This window comes from Centruroides vittatus, unplaced genomic scaffold, assembly GCF_030686945.1.
Source record: "Centruroides vittatus isolate TY-2023 unplaced genomic scaffold, ASM3068694v2 contig_235, whole genome shotgun sequence".
NCBI lineage: Eukaryota > Metazoa > Arthropoda > Arachnida > Scorpiones > Buthidae > Centruroides > Centruroides vittatus.
In genome coordinates this window covers 358,553-376,636 of record NW_027121470.1, presented here as the reverse complement: position 1 = coordinate 376,636, position 18,084 = coordinate 358,553, and the positions used below count along the sequence as shown (strand labels likewise).

The window sequence follows — 18,084 nt, the reverse complement described above, 5'->3', positions numbered from 1 at the left end:
AAAAAATCCGATTTTTACCCAAAGAATATTAATTTTTTCCTTGATAATTTACTACCAGAATAAGATAAAATGATGCAGAAAAGGAGATATTTATTTAGATCACGCGTATTGCAAAGCAATTTTAAAGTGGAAAATCATAAATCACAGCTATACAAACAAAGGATTAGACAGTAGTTTGGTCGTATGTCTGTATGTGTGTGTGTGTGTGTGTGCGCGCGCGCCTCTTGTGTGAAGCAATGTCAAAGCTAGAAACGTGTATAGATGGATAAATAATGTGTAATGGAATACTGTAGCAGGTGCAGTGATAACTCACCCAGCATAATGGGACTTTTATACAGATGAGATAGTTTAGTTTGGCCATCAGGAGCTTCTGCTGATCGAAACAACTAAGTTTGTTTGTTTAGAAAAGCAATTTTCTACGTCTGTTGATGTTTATTAAATAATCCTGAAGAGTTTTTGATGAAGTCTGGATGATAGAAAATGGTGAACTTTACTGAGTTTACCTGCTCATCATTTTATAGTTATTAATGAGAATTTTTTTTCTAGTTTTTCGAGTTAAAAATGCGAAAATAAGATGCCTTAGACCTGTCTCCAACTTAAAAGTTCTTGGTCCTGTATGAATTTTTTGCATATTTTAACATTAAATCCATCTTAAATGTGCCATTAAACAAATGAAGAAGAATTAAAGGTATTAAATTATAAATTTTACGAGTTAAATGTGATAAATATATAATTAATTTAGTATATAAGCATTATTTCTATCCAGGAATGCATTTAATGTATTTTAGTAACTATGGGATACGAACCCTCGCCGTTCTGTACATGAAAGCCGTAAGGGAAAGTCGTGGGTTCGAACTGATTCAAAACATATTTAATTATCTTAATTACTATCAAAAGTTATATTTTTTATTAAGATTTATAATTAAATATCATTAATTTTACAATTTAACGAGTTATACTCGATGTGTAAGTTATTGTATGTCACATATTCAAGCTAGGAAAGAAACCAAATTTGCTGAAAAATAACGGAGATCTGAACCCACGTCTTTCTGTAAAAAATCGTAAGCTTTATTTGGAAGTTTTGGGTTCGAACCAAGTGAAAAAACTCATTTTTCTTAGACACAATTTATACAATAGGATTCTACCTATTTGTTATTCATTTCAACCACATGACACGCTAAATTTTGTAAATTATAGTTTTTTTTTTTTAATTTTAAGCAAAATTACCTTAAAAATTTTATAAATCAACTAAGCAGAACACATTTAAAGATTTTAAGTTGTAATTTAATGTTATATAAGTACAGAAATAAATGCTCTAGACGATGAAAAGTGATGCTGTAGAGCTTACAGCATCACTTCTCATCGTTTAGAGAAGGGGTCTTCAACCCTAGGGTTCCCTGGAACGTTGACAGGAGCTCCGCAAGTGATCACTATTTGCTTAGCCATAACGCAGAAAAATTAATTAAGCCATGTGTAAAAGATGCAGTTACTACCATGATTGGGGAAGAACATGCTAAATTAGTTGATTGTATCCCCCCTTTCGGATGCTACAATTTCAAGACGTGTTAAAGATAAGTCTAAATTTTGTGAAAATGAGCTCACAAGACGTTTGCAAGCTTCTCAACATGAATTTACTATTCAACTTGACAAAACTACAGATATAGCTGGATTAGCGATCTTGCTCGATATTGTGAGATATATCCATGGAACGGCTGCTCAAGAAGATATGCTAATTTGTAAAAGTGTGCCAACCAGAACAACTGCGGAAGAAATTTTTATTCTGACAGATTCATATTTCAAAAAGCAAGATATATTTTGGGATTTATGTCATCAAGTATGTACCGATGGAGCCAAGGCAATGCTTGGTAAATTGAACGATGTAGTTGCACGCATAAAGCAAAAAACTCCTCACATGAGACGTACTCATTGTTGTCTTCATCGACAAGCTCTTGCAGTGAAGAAAATGCCAGAAGAGCTAAAAAACACACTTAATGATTGTGTTAAAATTATAAATTTTATCAAATCAAGGTTTTTAAATTGAAAAGTTTTGAATTTATTGTGTGAAAGTATGGGAAGTTTACATAAAAACTGCTGTTACGCACCGTTGGTTATCTCATGGAAAAGTGTTAGCAAGATTATGCGAATTAAAAGATGAAATAAGAATTTTCTTATCTGAACATGCACCTCGATTAGCTAAAAAATTAAATGATGCAGTTTGGATTCAGAAAATGGTGTATCTAGAAGATATTTTTACTTATTTAAATGAGCTCAACACATCGCTCCAAGGAACAAATATCAGTATTTTCAAGGTACAAAATAAAATTGACGCTACTCTTTTAAATTTGAAATTTTGGGCAGATTGCATTTTGAAAACAAATATTGAATGCTTTCCTAATTTGCACGATATTTTAGTAGACAGTAACGCTAATCTCGGTGAAAATGTAAAAAATAATTTGGTCCAACATTAATTGGATCTGCAAAAAAACATTTCTTGGATATTTTCCTGTTCAAAAATAAAAATTATATTGGATTCAAAGTCCTTTTCAAGACTGTGACACCTCCGAACTCCCAATAAAAGAAAGAGATCAACAAATTGATATATCAACCGACACTCAATTGAAACTAAAATTTAATCAAATTGATATTATGCATTTTTGGATTGACATTAGAAATGAATATCCTGAAATTGCCAAGAGCTGTGAAACATCTAATGTCATTTGTATCAACCTATATATGCGAAAAATCTTTCTCTTTGTACGCTGCCACAAAAACAAAATATAGAAACAGATTGGATGCTGAAGATGACATTACGTTGCAGATTTCAACAATTATTCCCGATGTAAAAATGCTTTGCGATAAAAAAAGCAAAGTCAAGTCATTAAAAGAATTTTCTTTTTATTAATTTGTTATAATATAAAATATTGTTCCTTTTGTTAATTATACACAAAATGTATTTTAGATAATAAATAAAATAAAACCTGATTCGCTACCTTACTATTCATTGTCATATTAAGATGTTTGTATTAAGATTAAATAAAGATACAAGAATAATTTTGCGAATTTGTGTAGAAAAAAGCTTTGATAAACTATTTTATCTGCTACTTAAACATGAGATTCCTTCAAGAAAACCATGAACTCGAAAGGTTCCTAAAAGTGTAAAAGGTTAAAGACCCCTGGTCTAGAGCATTTATACAGTCACTCTTCATCATCTGTAAGCTCTGCAGTGTAGAGTCTAAAGATGAGAAGTGATACTGTAGAGTCTAAAGATGAGAAGTGATGCTGTAGAGTCTGAAGATGAGAAGTGAGGCTGTAGAGTCTAGAAGGTGAGAAGTGATGCTGTAAGTCTAGAACATGAAAGAGGGAGAACGAAAACACTAAAATAGATGCGAAATTTTTAAAATATTGTTGAATTTTGTAACATTTAAGTTAAAGTAATAAACTGGAAGGCCAAAAGTTGTTATACAATTTTCTTATTTTGTTTCAGTATCTCGTTAAGTGATAAACTCTGACTTAAACCAGAGTGATCGACTTCACTCTATGGGTATAATATCTACGGGTATAATATTAGTATAGAATACTGGAGGCCATATATAGAAAAGTATAGACGATATTGAAGCTATCTTACAAGCAGGGATGCAGTAAAAAAGTAGCAAACAGTTGCTATCGATGCGGTTTTACTAAATCCGTTCTTTGCACTTTTCCCCCTGAGGCTTGTTAGCTTCTTCAATTTATATTTTTTTTATCCTGCTTTCTTTTCTCCTTTTTCAACAGAAATCCGAACTCGAAAACGGTTACGATAATGTCAAAAGAGAGTTACATTTAATTAAGTGTTGTTTGTTATAACTTTCTACTGAGTGAATTTTCTAACTTTTCTTATCTATATTACTGATTGGAAGTGGAAAAACTTCATTTTTTCTAAATCTTTACACATGTTTTTATATCTTTAGAAAGTTTAGTTTTTCTTCCTCCCTTTCCTCCTCCTTCTCCTGGATTGCTTGGTTAAAGAATAACAATAAAAAAGACGAAGAAAAAGAATGAAGCATCCGCGGATGCTGGCATCGATGAGTGAGAATTATCTGATTTTATGATAGTAAATTGCTCCGCACCCATTAGAAATTGTTATACGATACTTCTAAAGATGTAAATTAATGACTAAATATTGATATAAACATGAATCAAAGATAAAGATAGAATGGTAGAGTGTCAGATGATAAACACGATAACTGGATAATGAATTATAACTAACAACTAGAAAAAAATAGGAATATATAAAAATTAAGTTGCCTTTTCTTCTTCTCGTTCTCCTCCACCTCTTCCTCTTTCTTCTTTTTCACTTTCTCCTTCTCCTTTTCCTTCATCTTCTTCTCCCTCTTCTCCTTTTTTCCCTTGTTGTTGTTGTTCTTCTTCTTCTTCTTCTTCTTCTTCTTCTTCTACACAATTTACTTAAAAATAAAGTTGACGATGAAGAAGAAAACATTTAAATTGCTGACTATTAAGAATGGAAATATATGAATATTAAACTGACTACAAATGAATTATTCGTTATTGTAGGAGCTTCTAATTGTGTTAGATATGTTGATGAATGATTAGCGATTGTTAGAAATTGTAACCAGAGACAAAGAATATATTTCAAACACAATGGAGAAGAGAGCATCATATGATAGGCTAAACAGGATAAGTGGATTTTGGATGCTGCAACCAGTAATAATGAAAATATATTAGAATGAAATATATATTATCTGTATGTGCAGTATAAATATTTTATTTGTTAGAAAAATACCAAAAATAGGCCAAAATTTCGACTATTAAACCAAAATGAAGATGAGAAACACGATTTAAATACTGTAGAAGAAAGAACGTTAGATGATAAGGATGAGCTATCTTCCTTGGATTACCAAATAGAAGAATTATCATACTGGATAATTGAATAGAATAAACAGCATTAGATGATAAGAAAATAATCTTCCCTATTATCTAATGCTCATTTTTCTATCCAATCATCCAGCATCAATCTCTCAGCATCTAATTATGGATGCAGAGAGTAATTTTATAAAGACAGAAGTTCAAGTTATCAAATGCAAATGAAGATAATTATCTAAATTGGAGTCTTTGATTAAGATAAATGCTGTGATAAAATGTTTAAAGATAAATTTATTCACATATATTTACTGTAAGACAAACAAGAGAAGATAATCAGATGAGATATGATAATATCAAGAGAAACAACGTTAACTAACCTAAATTACGATTAGAAAATACGTTTATTTTATTAAACGTTTATTTATTAATACGTTTATTTATTAAATTACGATTAGAAAAAAATTATTTAAGACATATCCAGATAAATGCTACGAGAAATGATAATGAAATTCTCATTAATCACGGATTTATCAGGAGAAATTCGGGATGATAGATAACATATAGATAAAGACACGAAAAATATAATTAAACTAGAAGGTAAGTCCGGTAAAAAAAATAAAAACAAACGTTAAGGTTATTTCGTACTTGTAACTTTTCTATTATATTATATTAGTGTTTTATTTATATTTACAAAGGTTATATTACGTTAGAGTTTATCACACCGAGTGCCCACTTTAACATATTTTAAAAATCCTTTAAATTGTGTACAGTAGAGGAATAAATAATTTTTAAAAAGAGTTAGATCGGTCACTCGGCGTGATAAACCGTCATGTAAGTCAACCTTTGTAGTTATATAAATCAAATACTAAAATATAACAAACATTATAACTAAAACCATATAAAATGTTTGGTTATTTCAGCCTATCATTCTCACGTTTATCGCGATACTCGGATGATACGAAATGGCACAAATTCAATGGTCAAATAGACACAAATTAAAAATATATCTTAAATGTTTTAGATATTGTAATATTTTCTAATGTTAACTCTAAGAAACTGTACCATTCACAGCCGAATATCAAATCGTAACTGTTGTCCCCTGTCTATCTGTCCTTCCTTAACCTCGAGAAAAGAGTTAGATACATAACCGGCACGACCCTATTGCTAACAGGAAAAGTGTGATTTATAGGAGCAAAACACTACTACACCTCACGCAGGCAAGTGCTACGTGCTACTTGTCATAGTAATAGCTTAATGATGCATCTATTTCGCGCTATATCGTTGTCGCAGTAATTCAGATGGCGTTACGTGTAACTCAGAAAATCGAATGTAAATAAAAATGAATTGATTTACAGAAATGCAATCGATATTTTTGGGTGGGATGTATGACTGGGTGTAAGTTAGAAGTATTTGAATCTAACTTCCGAGTTTCGTAGCAATTGATAGAACGTCCTAAGAGTGTATAGCGAACAAACAAATAAACAAACATCCTCATTTATATATACATAAAAATATTACAATTATCTGAATTATATCCTGTTAACTCTATGAAAGGATGTGTAATTACCTCATTGATACATAATTAAATAACACAAATAACGTAAGAACCGCTAAATTAGCTCCTCTTCATTGAGTAAATTTGAGATAATTATAATTAAATTATTCTGTCAAGCAACTAAACGTTCAATTATCTACTAAAGGTACTTAAAAACTTCAAGGAGCGATTTTACGCCCTCCTACCCGTTATAAATTGATTTTATCACACCCCAAGACAGAGCTCTAACTTTTTCTATAATTTATCTATCATCCAGATAGATTTCCACAGGTGTATCAACAGTTATTTTTCCAAATTTCAAAGAGAAGAAACAATTTGCAGCATCCTCAATCCAGGAAGATGCATTAACGAAAGGAAACAGGAACCAACCATTTACTAAATGAAAACATAGTGCAGGGGGGATATATATCTTTTATTTTTCCTCACGCATCTCAAGGGGATATCCATATATATTTATCTTTTTTTAAAAAAAAGTAAGAGATGATATCTCTTGGCTGACAGATTCTCCTCCTTTATCCTGGTGTCACATGGCTGTCAGAGCTGGTTATATTTGTATTACCATCATATCTGCATATCATGCAAGAACATGAGTCATTGGAAATTCTTATACGATTTTTCAACAATCCAACCAAACTACCAACATTATTGATTAGGCTTGACCCCGATTTTCAGACTTGAATGTCAAACAGGATAGTTAGGAGGATGCAGGCACCCACTTACTAAATATTAATAGGATCCAAAGCAAATTTCTACCCAACACTTTTCAATAGACGAAATTTCTTTGGATGTACTTTTTGCATTTTTAACATCTCTGCTACTTCTTCTTCTCTCTCCTTCTCCCTCTCCTCTCCATCTTTTGTTTCTTCTTCTTCTTCTTTTCTTTCCTCTTTCTTCCAACTTCGATTTCTCTCCTTTTTGTAGAAATTTCTTACCCCTTTTGAATTATTATTGTTATTCTTATTGGAATTAATTATCTATATAGATTATCTAGATAAATTGGCCAGATAATTCTGATCGTTTCACTTTTGAAATGATTATCTTCAAAACGTAAAGATAAATGCTTTAATATTATTGTCGTTTAATTATTTTATAGAAAAATAGCAAGATATTTTGTTTCATCTTTTATCGTACTGTATGAACATGTAATTATCTAGATAATAATTTTTTTTTTTTTTTTTGGCTTTTTTATAAACTTCTCAATTTTTCATCGTTTATTTATTTATTGTTATTTTGTTTTCTTTTACCTCATCCCTGTCTTTCTCTTCTTCTTCTCTCTCTTCTCATTCTCCTTTATCACCTCTTCTTCTTTGTCTTTTTTCCCTTCTTCTCCTCTCTCTTCTTTTTTTCTTTTTCCTACATCTCCTTCTTCTTCTTTTTCTCCTCTTCTTTTCTTAATTTTTTCTACTCTTCCATCTTCTTCTCTTTCTTCTTCCTTTTTTCCTCCTCTTCTCCATGTCCTTCTTTTCCATCTCTTTCTTTTCTTTTTCCTCTCCTTTTTATTCTTTCCCCCCTTCTCTTACATTTATATTATGCATTATCTAAACTACTATGTATTGTATTATACAGAATTATCTAACGTAAATCGTTCAGGTAAGACATTGCAGATTCTTTTTATCATAATAAACGTCCAGAACGCTGTGCAGTAAATGTACAGAACGAGGTACAATGAAGACACAGAACGAAGTAAATAAAAGTCCAGAACAAACTACAGTAAATGTACAGAACGAAGTAGAAAACGAAAATAGTAAAGATAAGCGAATGGTACAGTAAAGGTGATCATTTCTATAACCTTTTCACTTTATCTGAAGTAAGTAATTTGAGTTATAGCAAAGCAATTGATTAACTCTCACCGGATATTGACCTAATATCATTCTTTCCTGAATTATCATCCGTAAAAATGAATTATCTACGAGGCAAAAATGCTGAAATCATCTTACTTATTGCCGTAGCTGTAAAGGCAAATAGATAGGTACAGTACGGCTGTCATCAGCCACGACGATACCTAGGAGAAAGGATAATTAAATGCTAATATTCCTAACTGAAAGACAATTCGGATAACCATTATCTAATCATTTAAACATCCGTTTAGCCTGCGGAGTTAATTCCAATCGGAGAAGAAACGATTCTTTTAGTTGGATTAAGGGATTATCTTGATAGAGCGTAACTCGATCCTCAGCATCCTCATCGCCATCTCCCTGGAGAGCATCACACGAGTAAACTGCATCACTTTCCCGTTTAATCTCGATTATCCTTTCGCTTTCTGATCCAAATTGCCGACGTGCATCCCCTCTCCTCAATTCACGCTCCCTCTCCGCAGAGAGGGATGCAAATTGGCGGGAGGGGAGTGAAGAAAGAGTTGTAGAAAGTTTCTGTGGTGAGACAGGGAAAGAAGTTATAATTCATACTGGCTATTTTCTGCTCTTTTGTAGGAAGAACGAAAAAAAAGGAGAGGGAATGAGGTTTATGACTGAGAAGAGGAAATGAGGCGAAACGCAGTAATGGGAAGTGGTATTCACAGTCTGGAGGCAACATAACTTTGCTTTCGGTGTGACAATTGGAATGCTGTAAAGATGGTTGGGTTCGGATTTCAGAGATAATTTGTCCAGCTGTACGTTTGAGAATACTTTCTTCCACTATACTGCCATTTAATAAGCTCCAACTTGATGGGGGTGTGTGTGTGTTATTTTTTTCTCTTCATCTTCGTCCTCCCACCTTACACAGAACTGAAGAAGGATATTAAGTTACATTTCTATCTCGTTATATGAGAAAGGAGGTCGACAAACGAGTTATAATTGTCAAGCAAAGACAACGTCGAATGTTTTGCTAACTTTTCTCGTCGTTTTCCCAGTTAATTTTAATGCAAAATTAATTAATTAGCAGCAAAATTTGCAATAATAACTTTAGATGTCTTTGGAAATTGTGCAGCCAGATTTAAAGGGAAGTCTGCTATATAGAGCGTGGAAAAGTGGCAAAATATATTTGAAAAAATGCATTTAAATTGGTTTAAAACGCAAAAAATAAAATAAATTTAACATACAAACAAAAAATAAATGCAGAAAAACAAATAAATTTTCAGTATTTGCATAAGATTTCGACATGTCTCTTAAACGTGTATTTTTATTTTTCTCTTTTGCAGCGAAATTTATTGCAATTTGTAGCAAAAAAAAAACATTGTATTTATATTATAAACAATTTTAAAATATTATAAAATAAGATTTTAAAATGGTTTGTTAAAATATCACATTTAAAACGTAGAAAACTTTGTAGAAAATAATGCTAAAATACGATCTTCAGCATTATTTATACCATTTATATACAAGAAAATCTGTTTAAGTATTAAAAATATAGTATAATAATGCTAACAAATAAAGAAAAAAAACTTTAAACTTTATTTTATAAACTACATTTTTAAGCTAGAAGAGAAGGAAGAAAATATATATATATATATATTTTTTTTTTTGAAAAATTGGGAAAAGAAATATATATATATATATATTTGTAAGTTTTAACAAATATTCTTTGAGAAATTCTTTGAAAAATCAGTATCCTAGCAATATCAAAGAAAGATATTTATATTGAATACTTTTTTCATATAAATTCATTTGAATGTAATTTTCAGAAGGGAGTGAGATGCTCTAAATTCTGTTTGAGATGGAGGAGAAGAGGAGGAGGAGGAGAAAAGGAAGAGGAAGAGGAGAAAGAGGAGGGCGAGGAGTGATATATATATATATATAGAAAAGAGTAGAATATAAAGCAGTAAAAATCGAATTTTCTAGTCAAAAGTGAATTAATTCGTTTAATAGTCTTGTGATGAAGTGATGAGAATTCAAGTATTTGTAAAATTTACAAACTATTAATTACAGATTCTTTGGATTGTTTAATCGAAGAATTCTTGTGATAATGACTGATGTTGATCGATATTCTTTTAAATTTCCTGTTGATACTTCGTCTTATGTAAAATTAACTTCTACTTTTAATCGTTATATACACTGAGGAAGCGAAATTTTACTGTAACAGAGTGGTTAGAGTGATAATTCGCTTCCGTTAATCTGTGATTTCGGATGTTGATGATGCGGAATGGATGGATCTTAAGCATTTGTTTATGCTTAAGGATCAGTAGAGCCTTCTACAGATGATCAGGAATTTATCTTTATACCCTATTTTTAGGCATTGTATCAGATGGATTCGATATAAGGAATGATAAAGAGAAGCTTAAAAATCAATTGGTATATCCATAAAGATGTTGAAATGAGGAATTGAATTTTGTACACGCTTAAAGAGGGATGAATCAAATTTGTAGAGATATAAAAATTATGGGATGCTTATACATTAATAGAGCACCGTACAGATACAAATAAGATCCTGATGCCGAGATGTGGGATGCGGAATGGAATTATGTACAGTACGTAATATTTGATATAATGAGAGGTTAATAGAAGCATCTATAGATAAAGATAGGATAAAAGAATAAGGAAACATACCTACAGCTTCCATTCTTTATCATATACGACATAGAAGTAGATTAATTAAGATGTATTTGGCAGTTTGCATAGAATACTTCACAGCATACATAAACAACGTGTATAGTTGCAACTCAATTACTTTCATTTATATAAAAAATATAATTATATAATATTATAGTTAAATGCAAAATTTATAAAATATAAATGCATGTAGAGATTGTTTTTCTGTTTATTTTTATACACCCGCAGGGTCAATATTTCTGTTTTCCTTATGAATTTTTGATGGGATTCCTGGTAAAGACATATTCTTAAAAGCTTCTCTTGTATTTACTGTAAAGTAAAGCAACATTAATTCTACAGACTTCTTTCAAAAGTAAACATGTTTATCTTTATTCTAAATTTTCAGAGTGTTTGTAAAGTGTTATCTTTTATTTTTTATTTTACCTTTAACCTTTCTCCATAAACCTCCTACAACTTAAGAATTCGTTGTTTATTGTAATTATTTAGTTGATGTTGATGATGATAATAGAAATTATTCATCTCTGACGGTCTTATTTCCTTGAATTATATACACTTACACCCACTCGCGTCTGCATAAAAGACAATTTTAAACATTCGCCGTGTGTTCTATGCGAATATTTTGCCTAAAGGCCTTTAACCTTTGACTTTTCGCGATGAATTTTCGTCGTCTATAACGTTTAAAACTGGATTAATATTAGTTATTTTAACGTGTAATTAACAACTTCTACGGATTAAAAAAATAACAAATTTAACGTGTCAAAATTGCTAATTTTCAGATAAAAAAATACGAAAATTTCGTTTAAAATACGTTTAAAATATGCTTGTAAATTCGAAAAATTGCATCATAAAAGAGCATTAATGAATATTACAGTAAAATTATCTCCAGCATCACTTGATCAATGATGCTGGAGATAATTTTGCTGTATGCAATCAGTTTTCTTAATCTTCTTTTGAAAAATGGCAATTTAAGGTACCAGAATTGCAATTTTTTAAAGTAAAACGTAGGAAAATTTAGTTTAAAATATGTTTTTACATTAATTAAATTCGAAAAATTGCATCAAAAACATCATTAATGCTAAGTTATATTGAGTTATCTACAGCTTCACTTGATCAACTGAAGATAACTCAATTTACCGTTTAACTCTAAAAAAACTAACCTTATATCAAAGTTTGTTTAAGCAAAAAATAAAAATGAAATTTGAAAGTTGTATCTTTATGCTAATTTACAAAAAAATAAATAAAGGAAATTCTTTAAAGAATTTTAACTTTAGTATTATTAAAAACTCTGCAGAAGAAGAAGTAGAAGCTAAACTCTGCTTGATATTCAAACACACTACTGTGCAAAATTCAAGTAACACGCCTTGTATACCCCATGGGGTATGCATTCTTAAAGCTCTCTGACAGTATCACATTAAAGAATTTTCCAAAGAGGACAACACGAGAAGCAAAGTACATTTTACAACACCCCATGTCGTTGACAAGTACAAGAAGATCAGAAACTGTCTGTTCCCTCTGTTCCTTCCCCCAACCCCTTTGGTCGTGTGTCACTTTTGAAGGATTTTAATTAAACAGAGATCTGTATCATTTTCCAAAAACTAAGTTAAAAAGGTCAACTTTTGCTTGATGCGGGGTGCAAGTCGATGACGTTTTATTTGTAAGTATCTTCTGAAAATGCTTCTAAAGAGAGAGAACTAAATCGAACTTTGATGGACTGGTTTAAGTGTTGTTTATACAAGTTTAAACTGAACCGGTTTATTTTCTTCTTCTTTTGGAGAAATGGCTCCAAAAATACTTGCTAAATTTTCAGATTTTCCTATAAAAGAACGTCGCATATCCTATAAAAGAGTGTTATGAACGTCAAAGGAACATCCTATACGAATCATATCCTGTAAAGGAACATTCAAAACGTCATATGCTTCATTATGAAAATCGTAGAAGACACGTTTCCTGTAAAGGAATGTCCTTAAGTGTCACATATTGTGACAGAAAGATCCTAAATTTGAAGATAAATTTGCATATTTGTCACTATATTAACGTAGTCAGGATAAGATAATTTAAATCCCAATCATAGCTGACGAAGAAAACAAAGTAATTTAATGCGTTTAAACGCCAAATTTTCTTGAAAAATATCAAATTTATGGAATTCTATCAATGTCAGTGACAGGGAATTTGACGTGGGGTAACGACGTCATCAGCTGTGACAGAGAAAAACGGTCCTAATCATTCTTCCACGGTCGCGCCATTTGTTCTTACAATATAAGCTATCGAATTGAAATTTGATAATACTACACACTCCCCTTCAAAGGCAGAAATGCATCATTAACTTCATCAATATTAGCAGTAACAGATTTAAACTGTTAGATGTCGATAATTGATAACGATCGGCACAAAATAACTATCAGTCGAAGCCAATATCCAATGATACTAACGATCACGTGGAAGTGATACCGATAACTGATAATTCCTGTTGCAGATTTTTTTATAATCAATAACGTTAATAACATGCTAAGAGCAGATAACACCCCCCCCCATTATCTGGGATACATCGATAAATGCATTAGCAGCTATACAGTATTGGGTGTCTTTGTGATCGATAGCAGTATCGATACCTTTACAAAATCAATAACAGCCAAAACGTTATCATCAAACAGCTCGATACACTGGATTTTCTTAAATTCGGATACCAAAACACCAGTAGTGGGAGGGAACTTTTCGTAATTTGCAAGTGCAAAGACTTTTCCAGCATCCTAAAAGCATCATTTTATCATTTTTGGGCCTCTAAGGATCATCTTGGGCATAATCTTATGCTTTTAAACAGCATCTTTAACATAATTTAATCGTTTTTAGGTCTTTATACATTATCTTGAGCATAATTTTATTTTATTTTTGAGCTTTTATAGAGTGAAAGCTCAAAAATAGGCCATTATAAAGCATCTTTGGCATAATTGCATTGTTTTTACGACACTAGACAGCATCTTGAGCATAATTTTATACTTTTAAAAGCCTCATTTTTTAAAAAGGTTTAATCTTACTGAAATTCGTTTCATATATCAAACTGTACAGTACATTTTAAAGTATAAATCACGTTTACTCACTTTAAAAAGTACAGATGACACATTATACCTTTCAAACGTATGGAAATAAGATTTTTCACTTTGCTAAAAGACGTGGGTTCAGTCCCCTGAATAGTGATTGAGTCAATGATTACTTTTACTCGCCTTTCTACATAAGTTCAGATGCAGATTCATAGAAAGTTAAAAACTTTGTATCTTTCTTAAAAAAGTAGTGGGTTCAGTCCATGAAAACTAGTCGAACCCGTTAGTTTTCTACACTTACTTTTTATATTTACTTCTTTCTTTAGTTCAGATAAAGATACCGTCATTTAGTTTTCAAGAAAGGTCGTGGGTTCGTTCCTCTAATCAATGGTCGAACCCACGACTTTAAATTTACTTATTTTTCTATATTTCACACTTAATATTACTTTTATAGTAAGATTACTCGGTTAATTACTTTGTAAATTACTTAATTATGCAAAAAATACTATTTTTACTAGCTTCAAAAAAAACCTCATTAAATCCAAAAAAATTGTAATTAAATTATACTTAATTTATCCAATTAATGTTACATGATTTTTTTAAAACACATCACTTTTTAATTAATAAACTATCGATTAATCAGTTATGAATTAATTAATTAATCATCTTTTATCAACTGGTTTCATCTAAAAACTGCTAAAAACTCCAAAAAATGAAGATTTAAGGAGGAGAAGATAAAATTTTCAACTCATTTTTTATATTTCATAAGTAATTTTCAAGTATACAATAAAAATGCTGCTATATTAACATAAAAATCTTAACTAATTACAGAAGGGAACAAACCCACGTCCTTTTAAGGTTCGTTTCCTTGTGTAATAACTTAGCTTTAAAAATCATGGGTTCGAACCATACACAACGTAACACGTTTCTTTACGGTTCACATATCAATAATATACAATAAAACACTAAGAAATGTTATCACATTAACAAAAGATAAAGACTAAGGTATAAAGAACCCATGTATAGTAGAAGCCAAACTTTCATTCCTGGAGTAAACGAACCCGTGACTTTTATGAAAGTTGTGGTGGGTTTGTTTAAAGTTTATAAATATGAGTTCGTAAACATCATAAGTAATAAATATTAAACTTGGATTGGGAACGAAGCCATGACTTCTAGGAATATAAACCAACTATTATTATATTACGTGAGAATGAATCTAAAGCTTGATCTTTGCACGAATGGACTGAACCCACGTCCTCCTAATAGACGTTGGTTTAGTCCGTTTCTCATTATTCTTTTTTGTTCATTTCCTTTTTTAACATTCCTTGTTAGTTATATATATATATTTAATGAAGCTAGATTGCTTTGGAATCTGATTGAACCCACGATCATCGAAAAGGCGTGGGTTCAATCTCACTCTTACTATTCCTAGTTTTTACGCAATTAACGATTATAAACATTATTATACAAGCATAAAGTGCATAGAAACGAAGGGATCGAACCCACGTCTTATAGGAAGTTGTAGGTTCGATCCCATCCAAGATAACTTGATCTGAAATCAACCAAACAGTTCTCCAGAGACCCCCAAAACGTTAAGACATATGTAATCAAATTACACATCACTAATTACTCAAAGGTATTATTTTCTAAGCAGAAAAAAAAATTCCCGAAAATAACGAAAACTGGAGGAGGAAGGTAAAATTTCGAAGTAGAAAGCATAGTTTATATCATATATATATACACCATGTCAATAATTCACCCGAAAAATACACTAGAAATGCAAGCGACCTAACAAAAGATCAGACATACACACGTTCATATATGAATAATTTGAGGTTACATTCAATATTGTTTCTGATATATCCAACGACTCGAGCATTCGATATCGATTTTTTTATTCGGTTCGATATCTTTACAACCCAATCGATTGTGGTTTGTGACTGTTTGGTAGTTCACGAAAATAACAAAACAAACCTCCTCCCCCTCCCGGCGTTCACTAAATTGAACTTTCTCTTCGCGTTTAAAAAAGATCTGTCAAATATTTAGTTTGTTGTCACTCAGAAAGAAAGGGGGAAGCCAAGAAAGAAAACATAAGAGTTACTTTATCTCTTAATAATTAACTAGCTTTATAATACCCATCGATGTACTGTTACAATAACAATGACTGATTCTTAATAAGAAAAATAAATAAAGTTATCTTGCAATGGTTTGTTTCAAAGAGTATCGTTGATGGTCGACAAACATCCTCCTCCTCCTCCTCCTCCTCTTCTTCTTTTCCTCTAATGCTGTAATCTATTCTCCGATTCGGTATATATATCTTTATAATTATCAATTATTTTTATATACATTTGTGCTGTTGTAGTAATAATATTTTGACGGTCATCATGCACCATCTTCATTTATGCTTCGTTTTTATTTGTAACCTCTGTTCTTGGCTTCAGTCTTCATCTTTAGTGACGATTTGTAAGTCAAGTTGTCCTGTTATAGTAACAATACACACTCCTGATGCATCATCTTCATTTGTTCCTTGTTTTCTTCGTGTCTTCAGTCCTATCTTCGTAGTGGGGATTTGTAAGTCAAGATGTGCTGTTATAGTAACAATACCCTGTTTATAAAATTATATCTTGGGGTTTTACAGTGCCTTTGAGTTATTAGTTCCTAACAAATATAATACATTCAAACCTCTTAGCAACGGCCACTGATGGAAACATAGAATGAAGGTGGTCGTCGTTTGGAGGTTACTTTATAGCATTTTCGTTGGAAAAAAAAAATGGCCGTTTTTTAGAGGTGGCCGTTATCGCAGATTTTAGTGCTTTAATATCCAGAGTTAATGCGTAAGTTTAATTTTATTGTACTGTACATTCAATTCTTATAAATATTATAAAAAATTTACTAGTTTAATTATAATTAACTTAATTAAAATATGGGTATTTAATGCTAGTATAGTAACAAAATTATAATTAGTAATTATATTAAATTTAACACGCAGTTTACAGGTACAGCTTGACTTTTACAGTTATTATAGCAACATATGCGTGTTAATTGAGCCCTACTATAGTAACAAAATTATAAATGTGAGTATAACAAGCAATTTTAAATAAGTTTGCATTATTTTTGTTATTGTAAAACCCCTATAAAAATCTAGAATTACTATAGCAACCTTTACAGAAACAATAACTAAGGCAATTCCCTTTGCTAGTACTTTTCTTTCACCAGATAAATCAATTTAACGAGGGGACTGAACTTATATACTGTTATAGTAACAATTAAAACGAAATTTCTCCCTCTTGTGATGATACTCCATCACTGAAAATTGCATTAAAATTGTTACTATAGTAGCACTGCGTTACATACAAAAGGTAATCATTCATGGTAACGATATTCTCGGGTACTTAAGCTGGGCAAAACTGGCATTTAAAGCAAGTAAATTGCAACCAAACCTGCGATGTCGACCACCTCCCAGCAGCGGCCACCTCTAAACAACGGCCGCTTTTTCAGGAACTTTTTTCGAATTTTACTGGTGTGTCTCATCTAAGTGTCTGATACTACAGAAATAAATTATTTATTTTCAGTGAAACCTGTGTAAACCGGACTCGTAACGGAACCGAATATTTTTTACCGGTTTGGCAGGTTTCCCTTTTGAACAGGTGTTTTTTTATAAAACACGAAATCGCTTCATTCCTAGGAATTTTTCCCGTTTAGGCAGATTTCCGTTTTAGGCAGGTTTTCTTAATATTGTGTAATGTTTACTTCACGTTGAAGTGTACATTATTATAGTAATAAATTATGCTTGATCTGAATATTTATAATAGCCGAACCTTTAATAACGGACACCTCTAAACAGCGGCCATTTTCTCAGTTACATTTTTAAATATATATTTTTAAAAAATGCTTACAAAATATATAACCAGCAAACAACTTCCACCTCTGAACTACGGACATTTTTTTACGTTCTTGCCATGGTCGTTTTCACAGGTTTCACTGTGAAGAATTAATGCCGATGTAATAACGATTACTTATTTTTTAAGTAGATTCGATTCCGCTGTAAAATAATAATAATAATTATTATTATTTTAAATATAAAGATTCAGTGCTATTATAATAAAGAATTTCGTGTATCAATTATTTATTATTTAAAACGGCAACAATA

The 18,084-nt window shown here is 31.2% G+C and overlaps 1 protein-coding gene across 1 annotated transcript; it reads right to left on the bottom strand.

Annotated features, from left to right (window-relative positions):
• Positions 1–4,275: 4,275 nt before the first annotated feature.
• Positions 4,276–8,014, bottom strand: LOC136971187 (high mobility group nucleosome-binding domain-containing protein 5-like). Its single transcript, XM_067265661.1, has 4 exons — positions 7,993–8,014; positions 7,660–7,930; positions 7,207–7,349; positions 4,276–4,442 (listed from the first exon to the last, which is right to left on the bottom strand). Exons 1-4 carry the CDS (start codon positions 8,012–8,014, stop codon positions 4,276–4,278), a joined length of 603 nt encoding a protein of 200 aa, XP_067121762.1.
• Positions 8,015–18,084: the final 10,070 nt, after the last annotated feature.

Bases quoted from the DNA above. Each gene is read 5' to 3' on its own strand.
- LOC136971187 (XM_067265661.1), bottom strand. From the start codon at position 8,014: ATGTCTTACCTGAACGATTTAC. The intron at 7,931-7,992 runs GTTAGATAATTC...TATAAATGTAAG, and splicing joins GTCTTACCTGAACGATTTAC to AGAAGGGGGGAAAGAATAAA. The intron at 7,350-7,659 runs GTAAAAGAAAAC...ATAATTCAAAAG, and splicing joins AAGAGAAAGACAGGGATGAG to GGGTAAGAAATTTCTACAAA.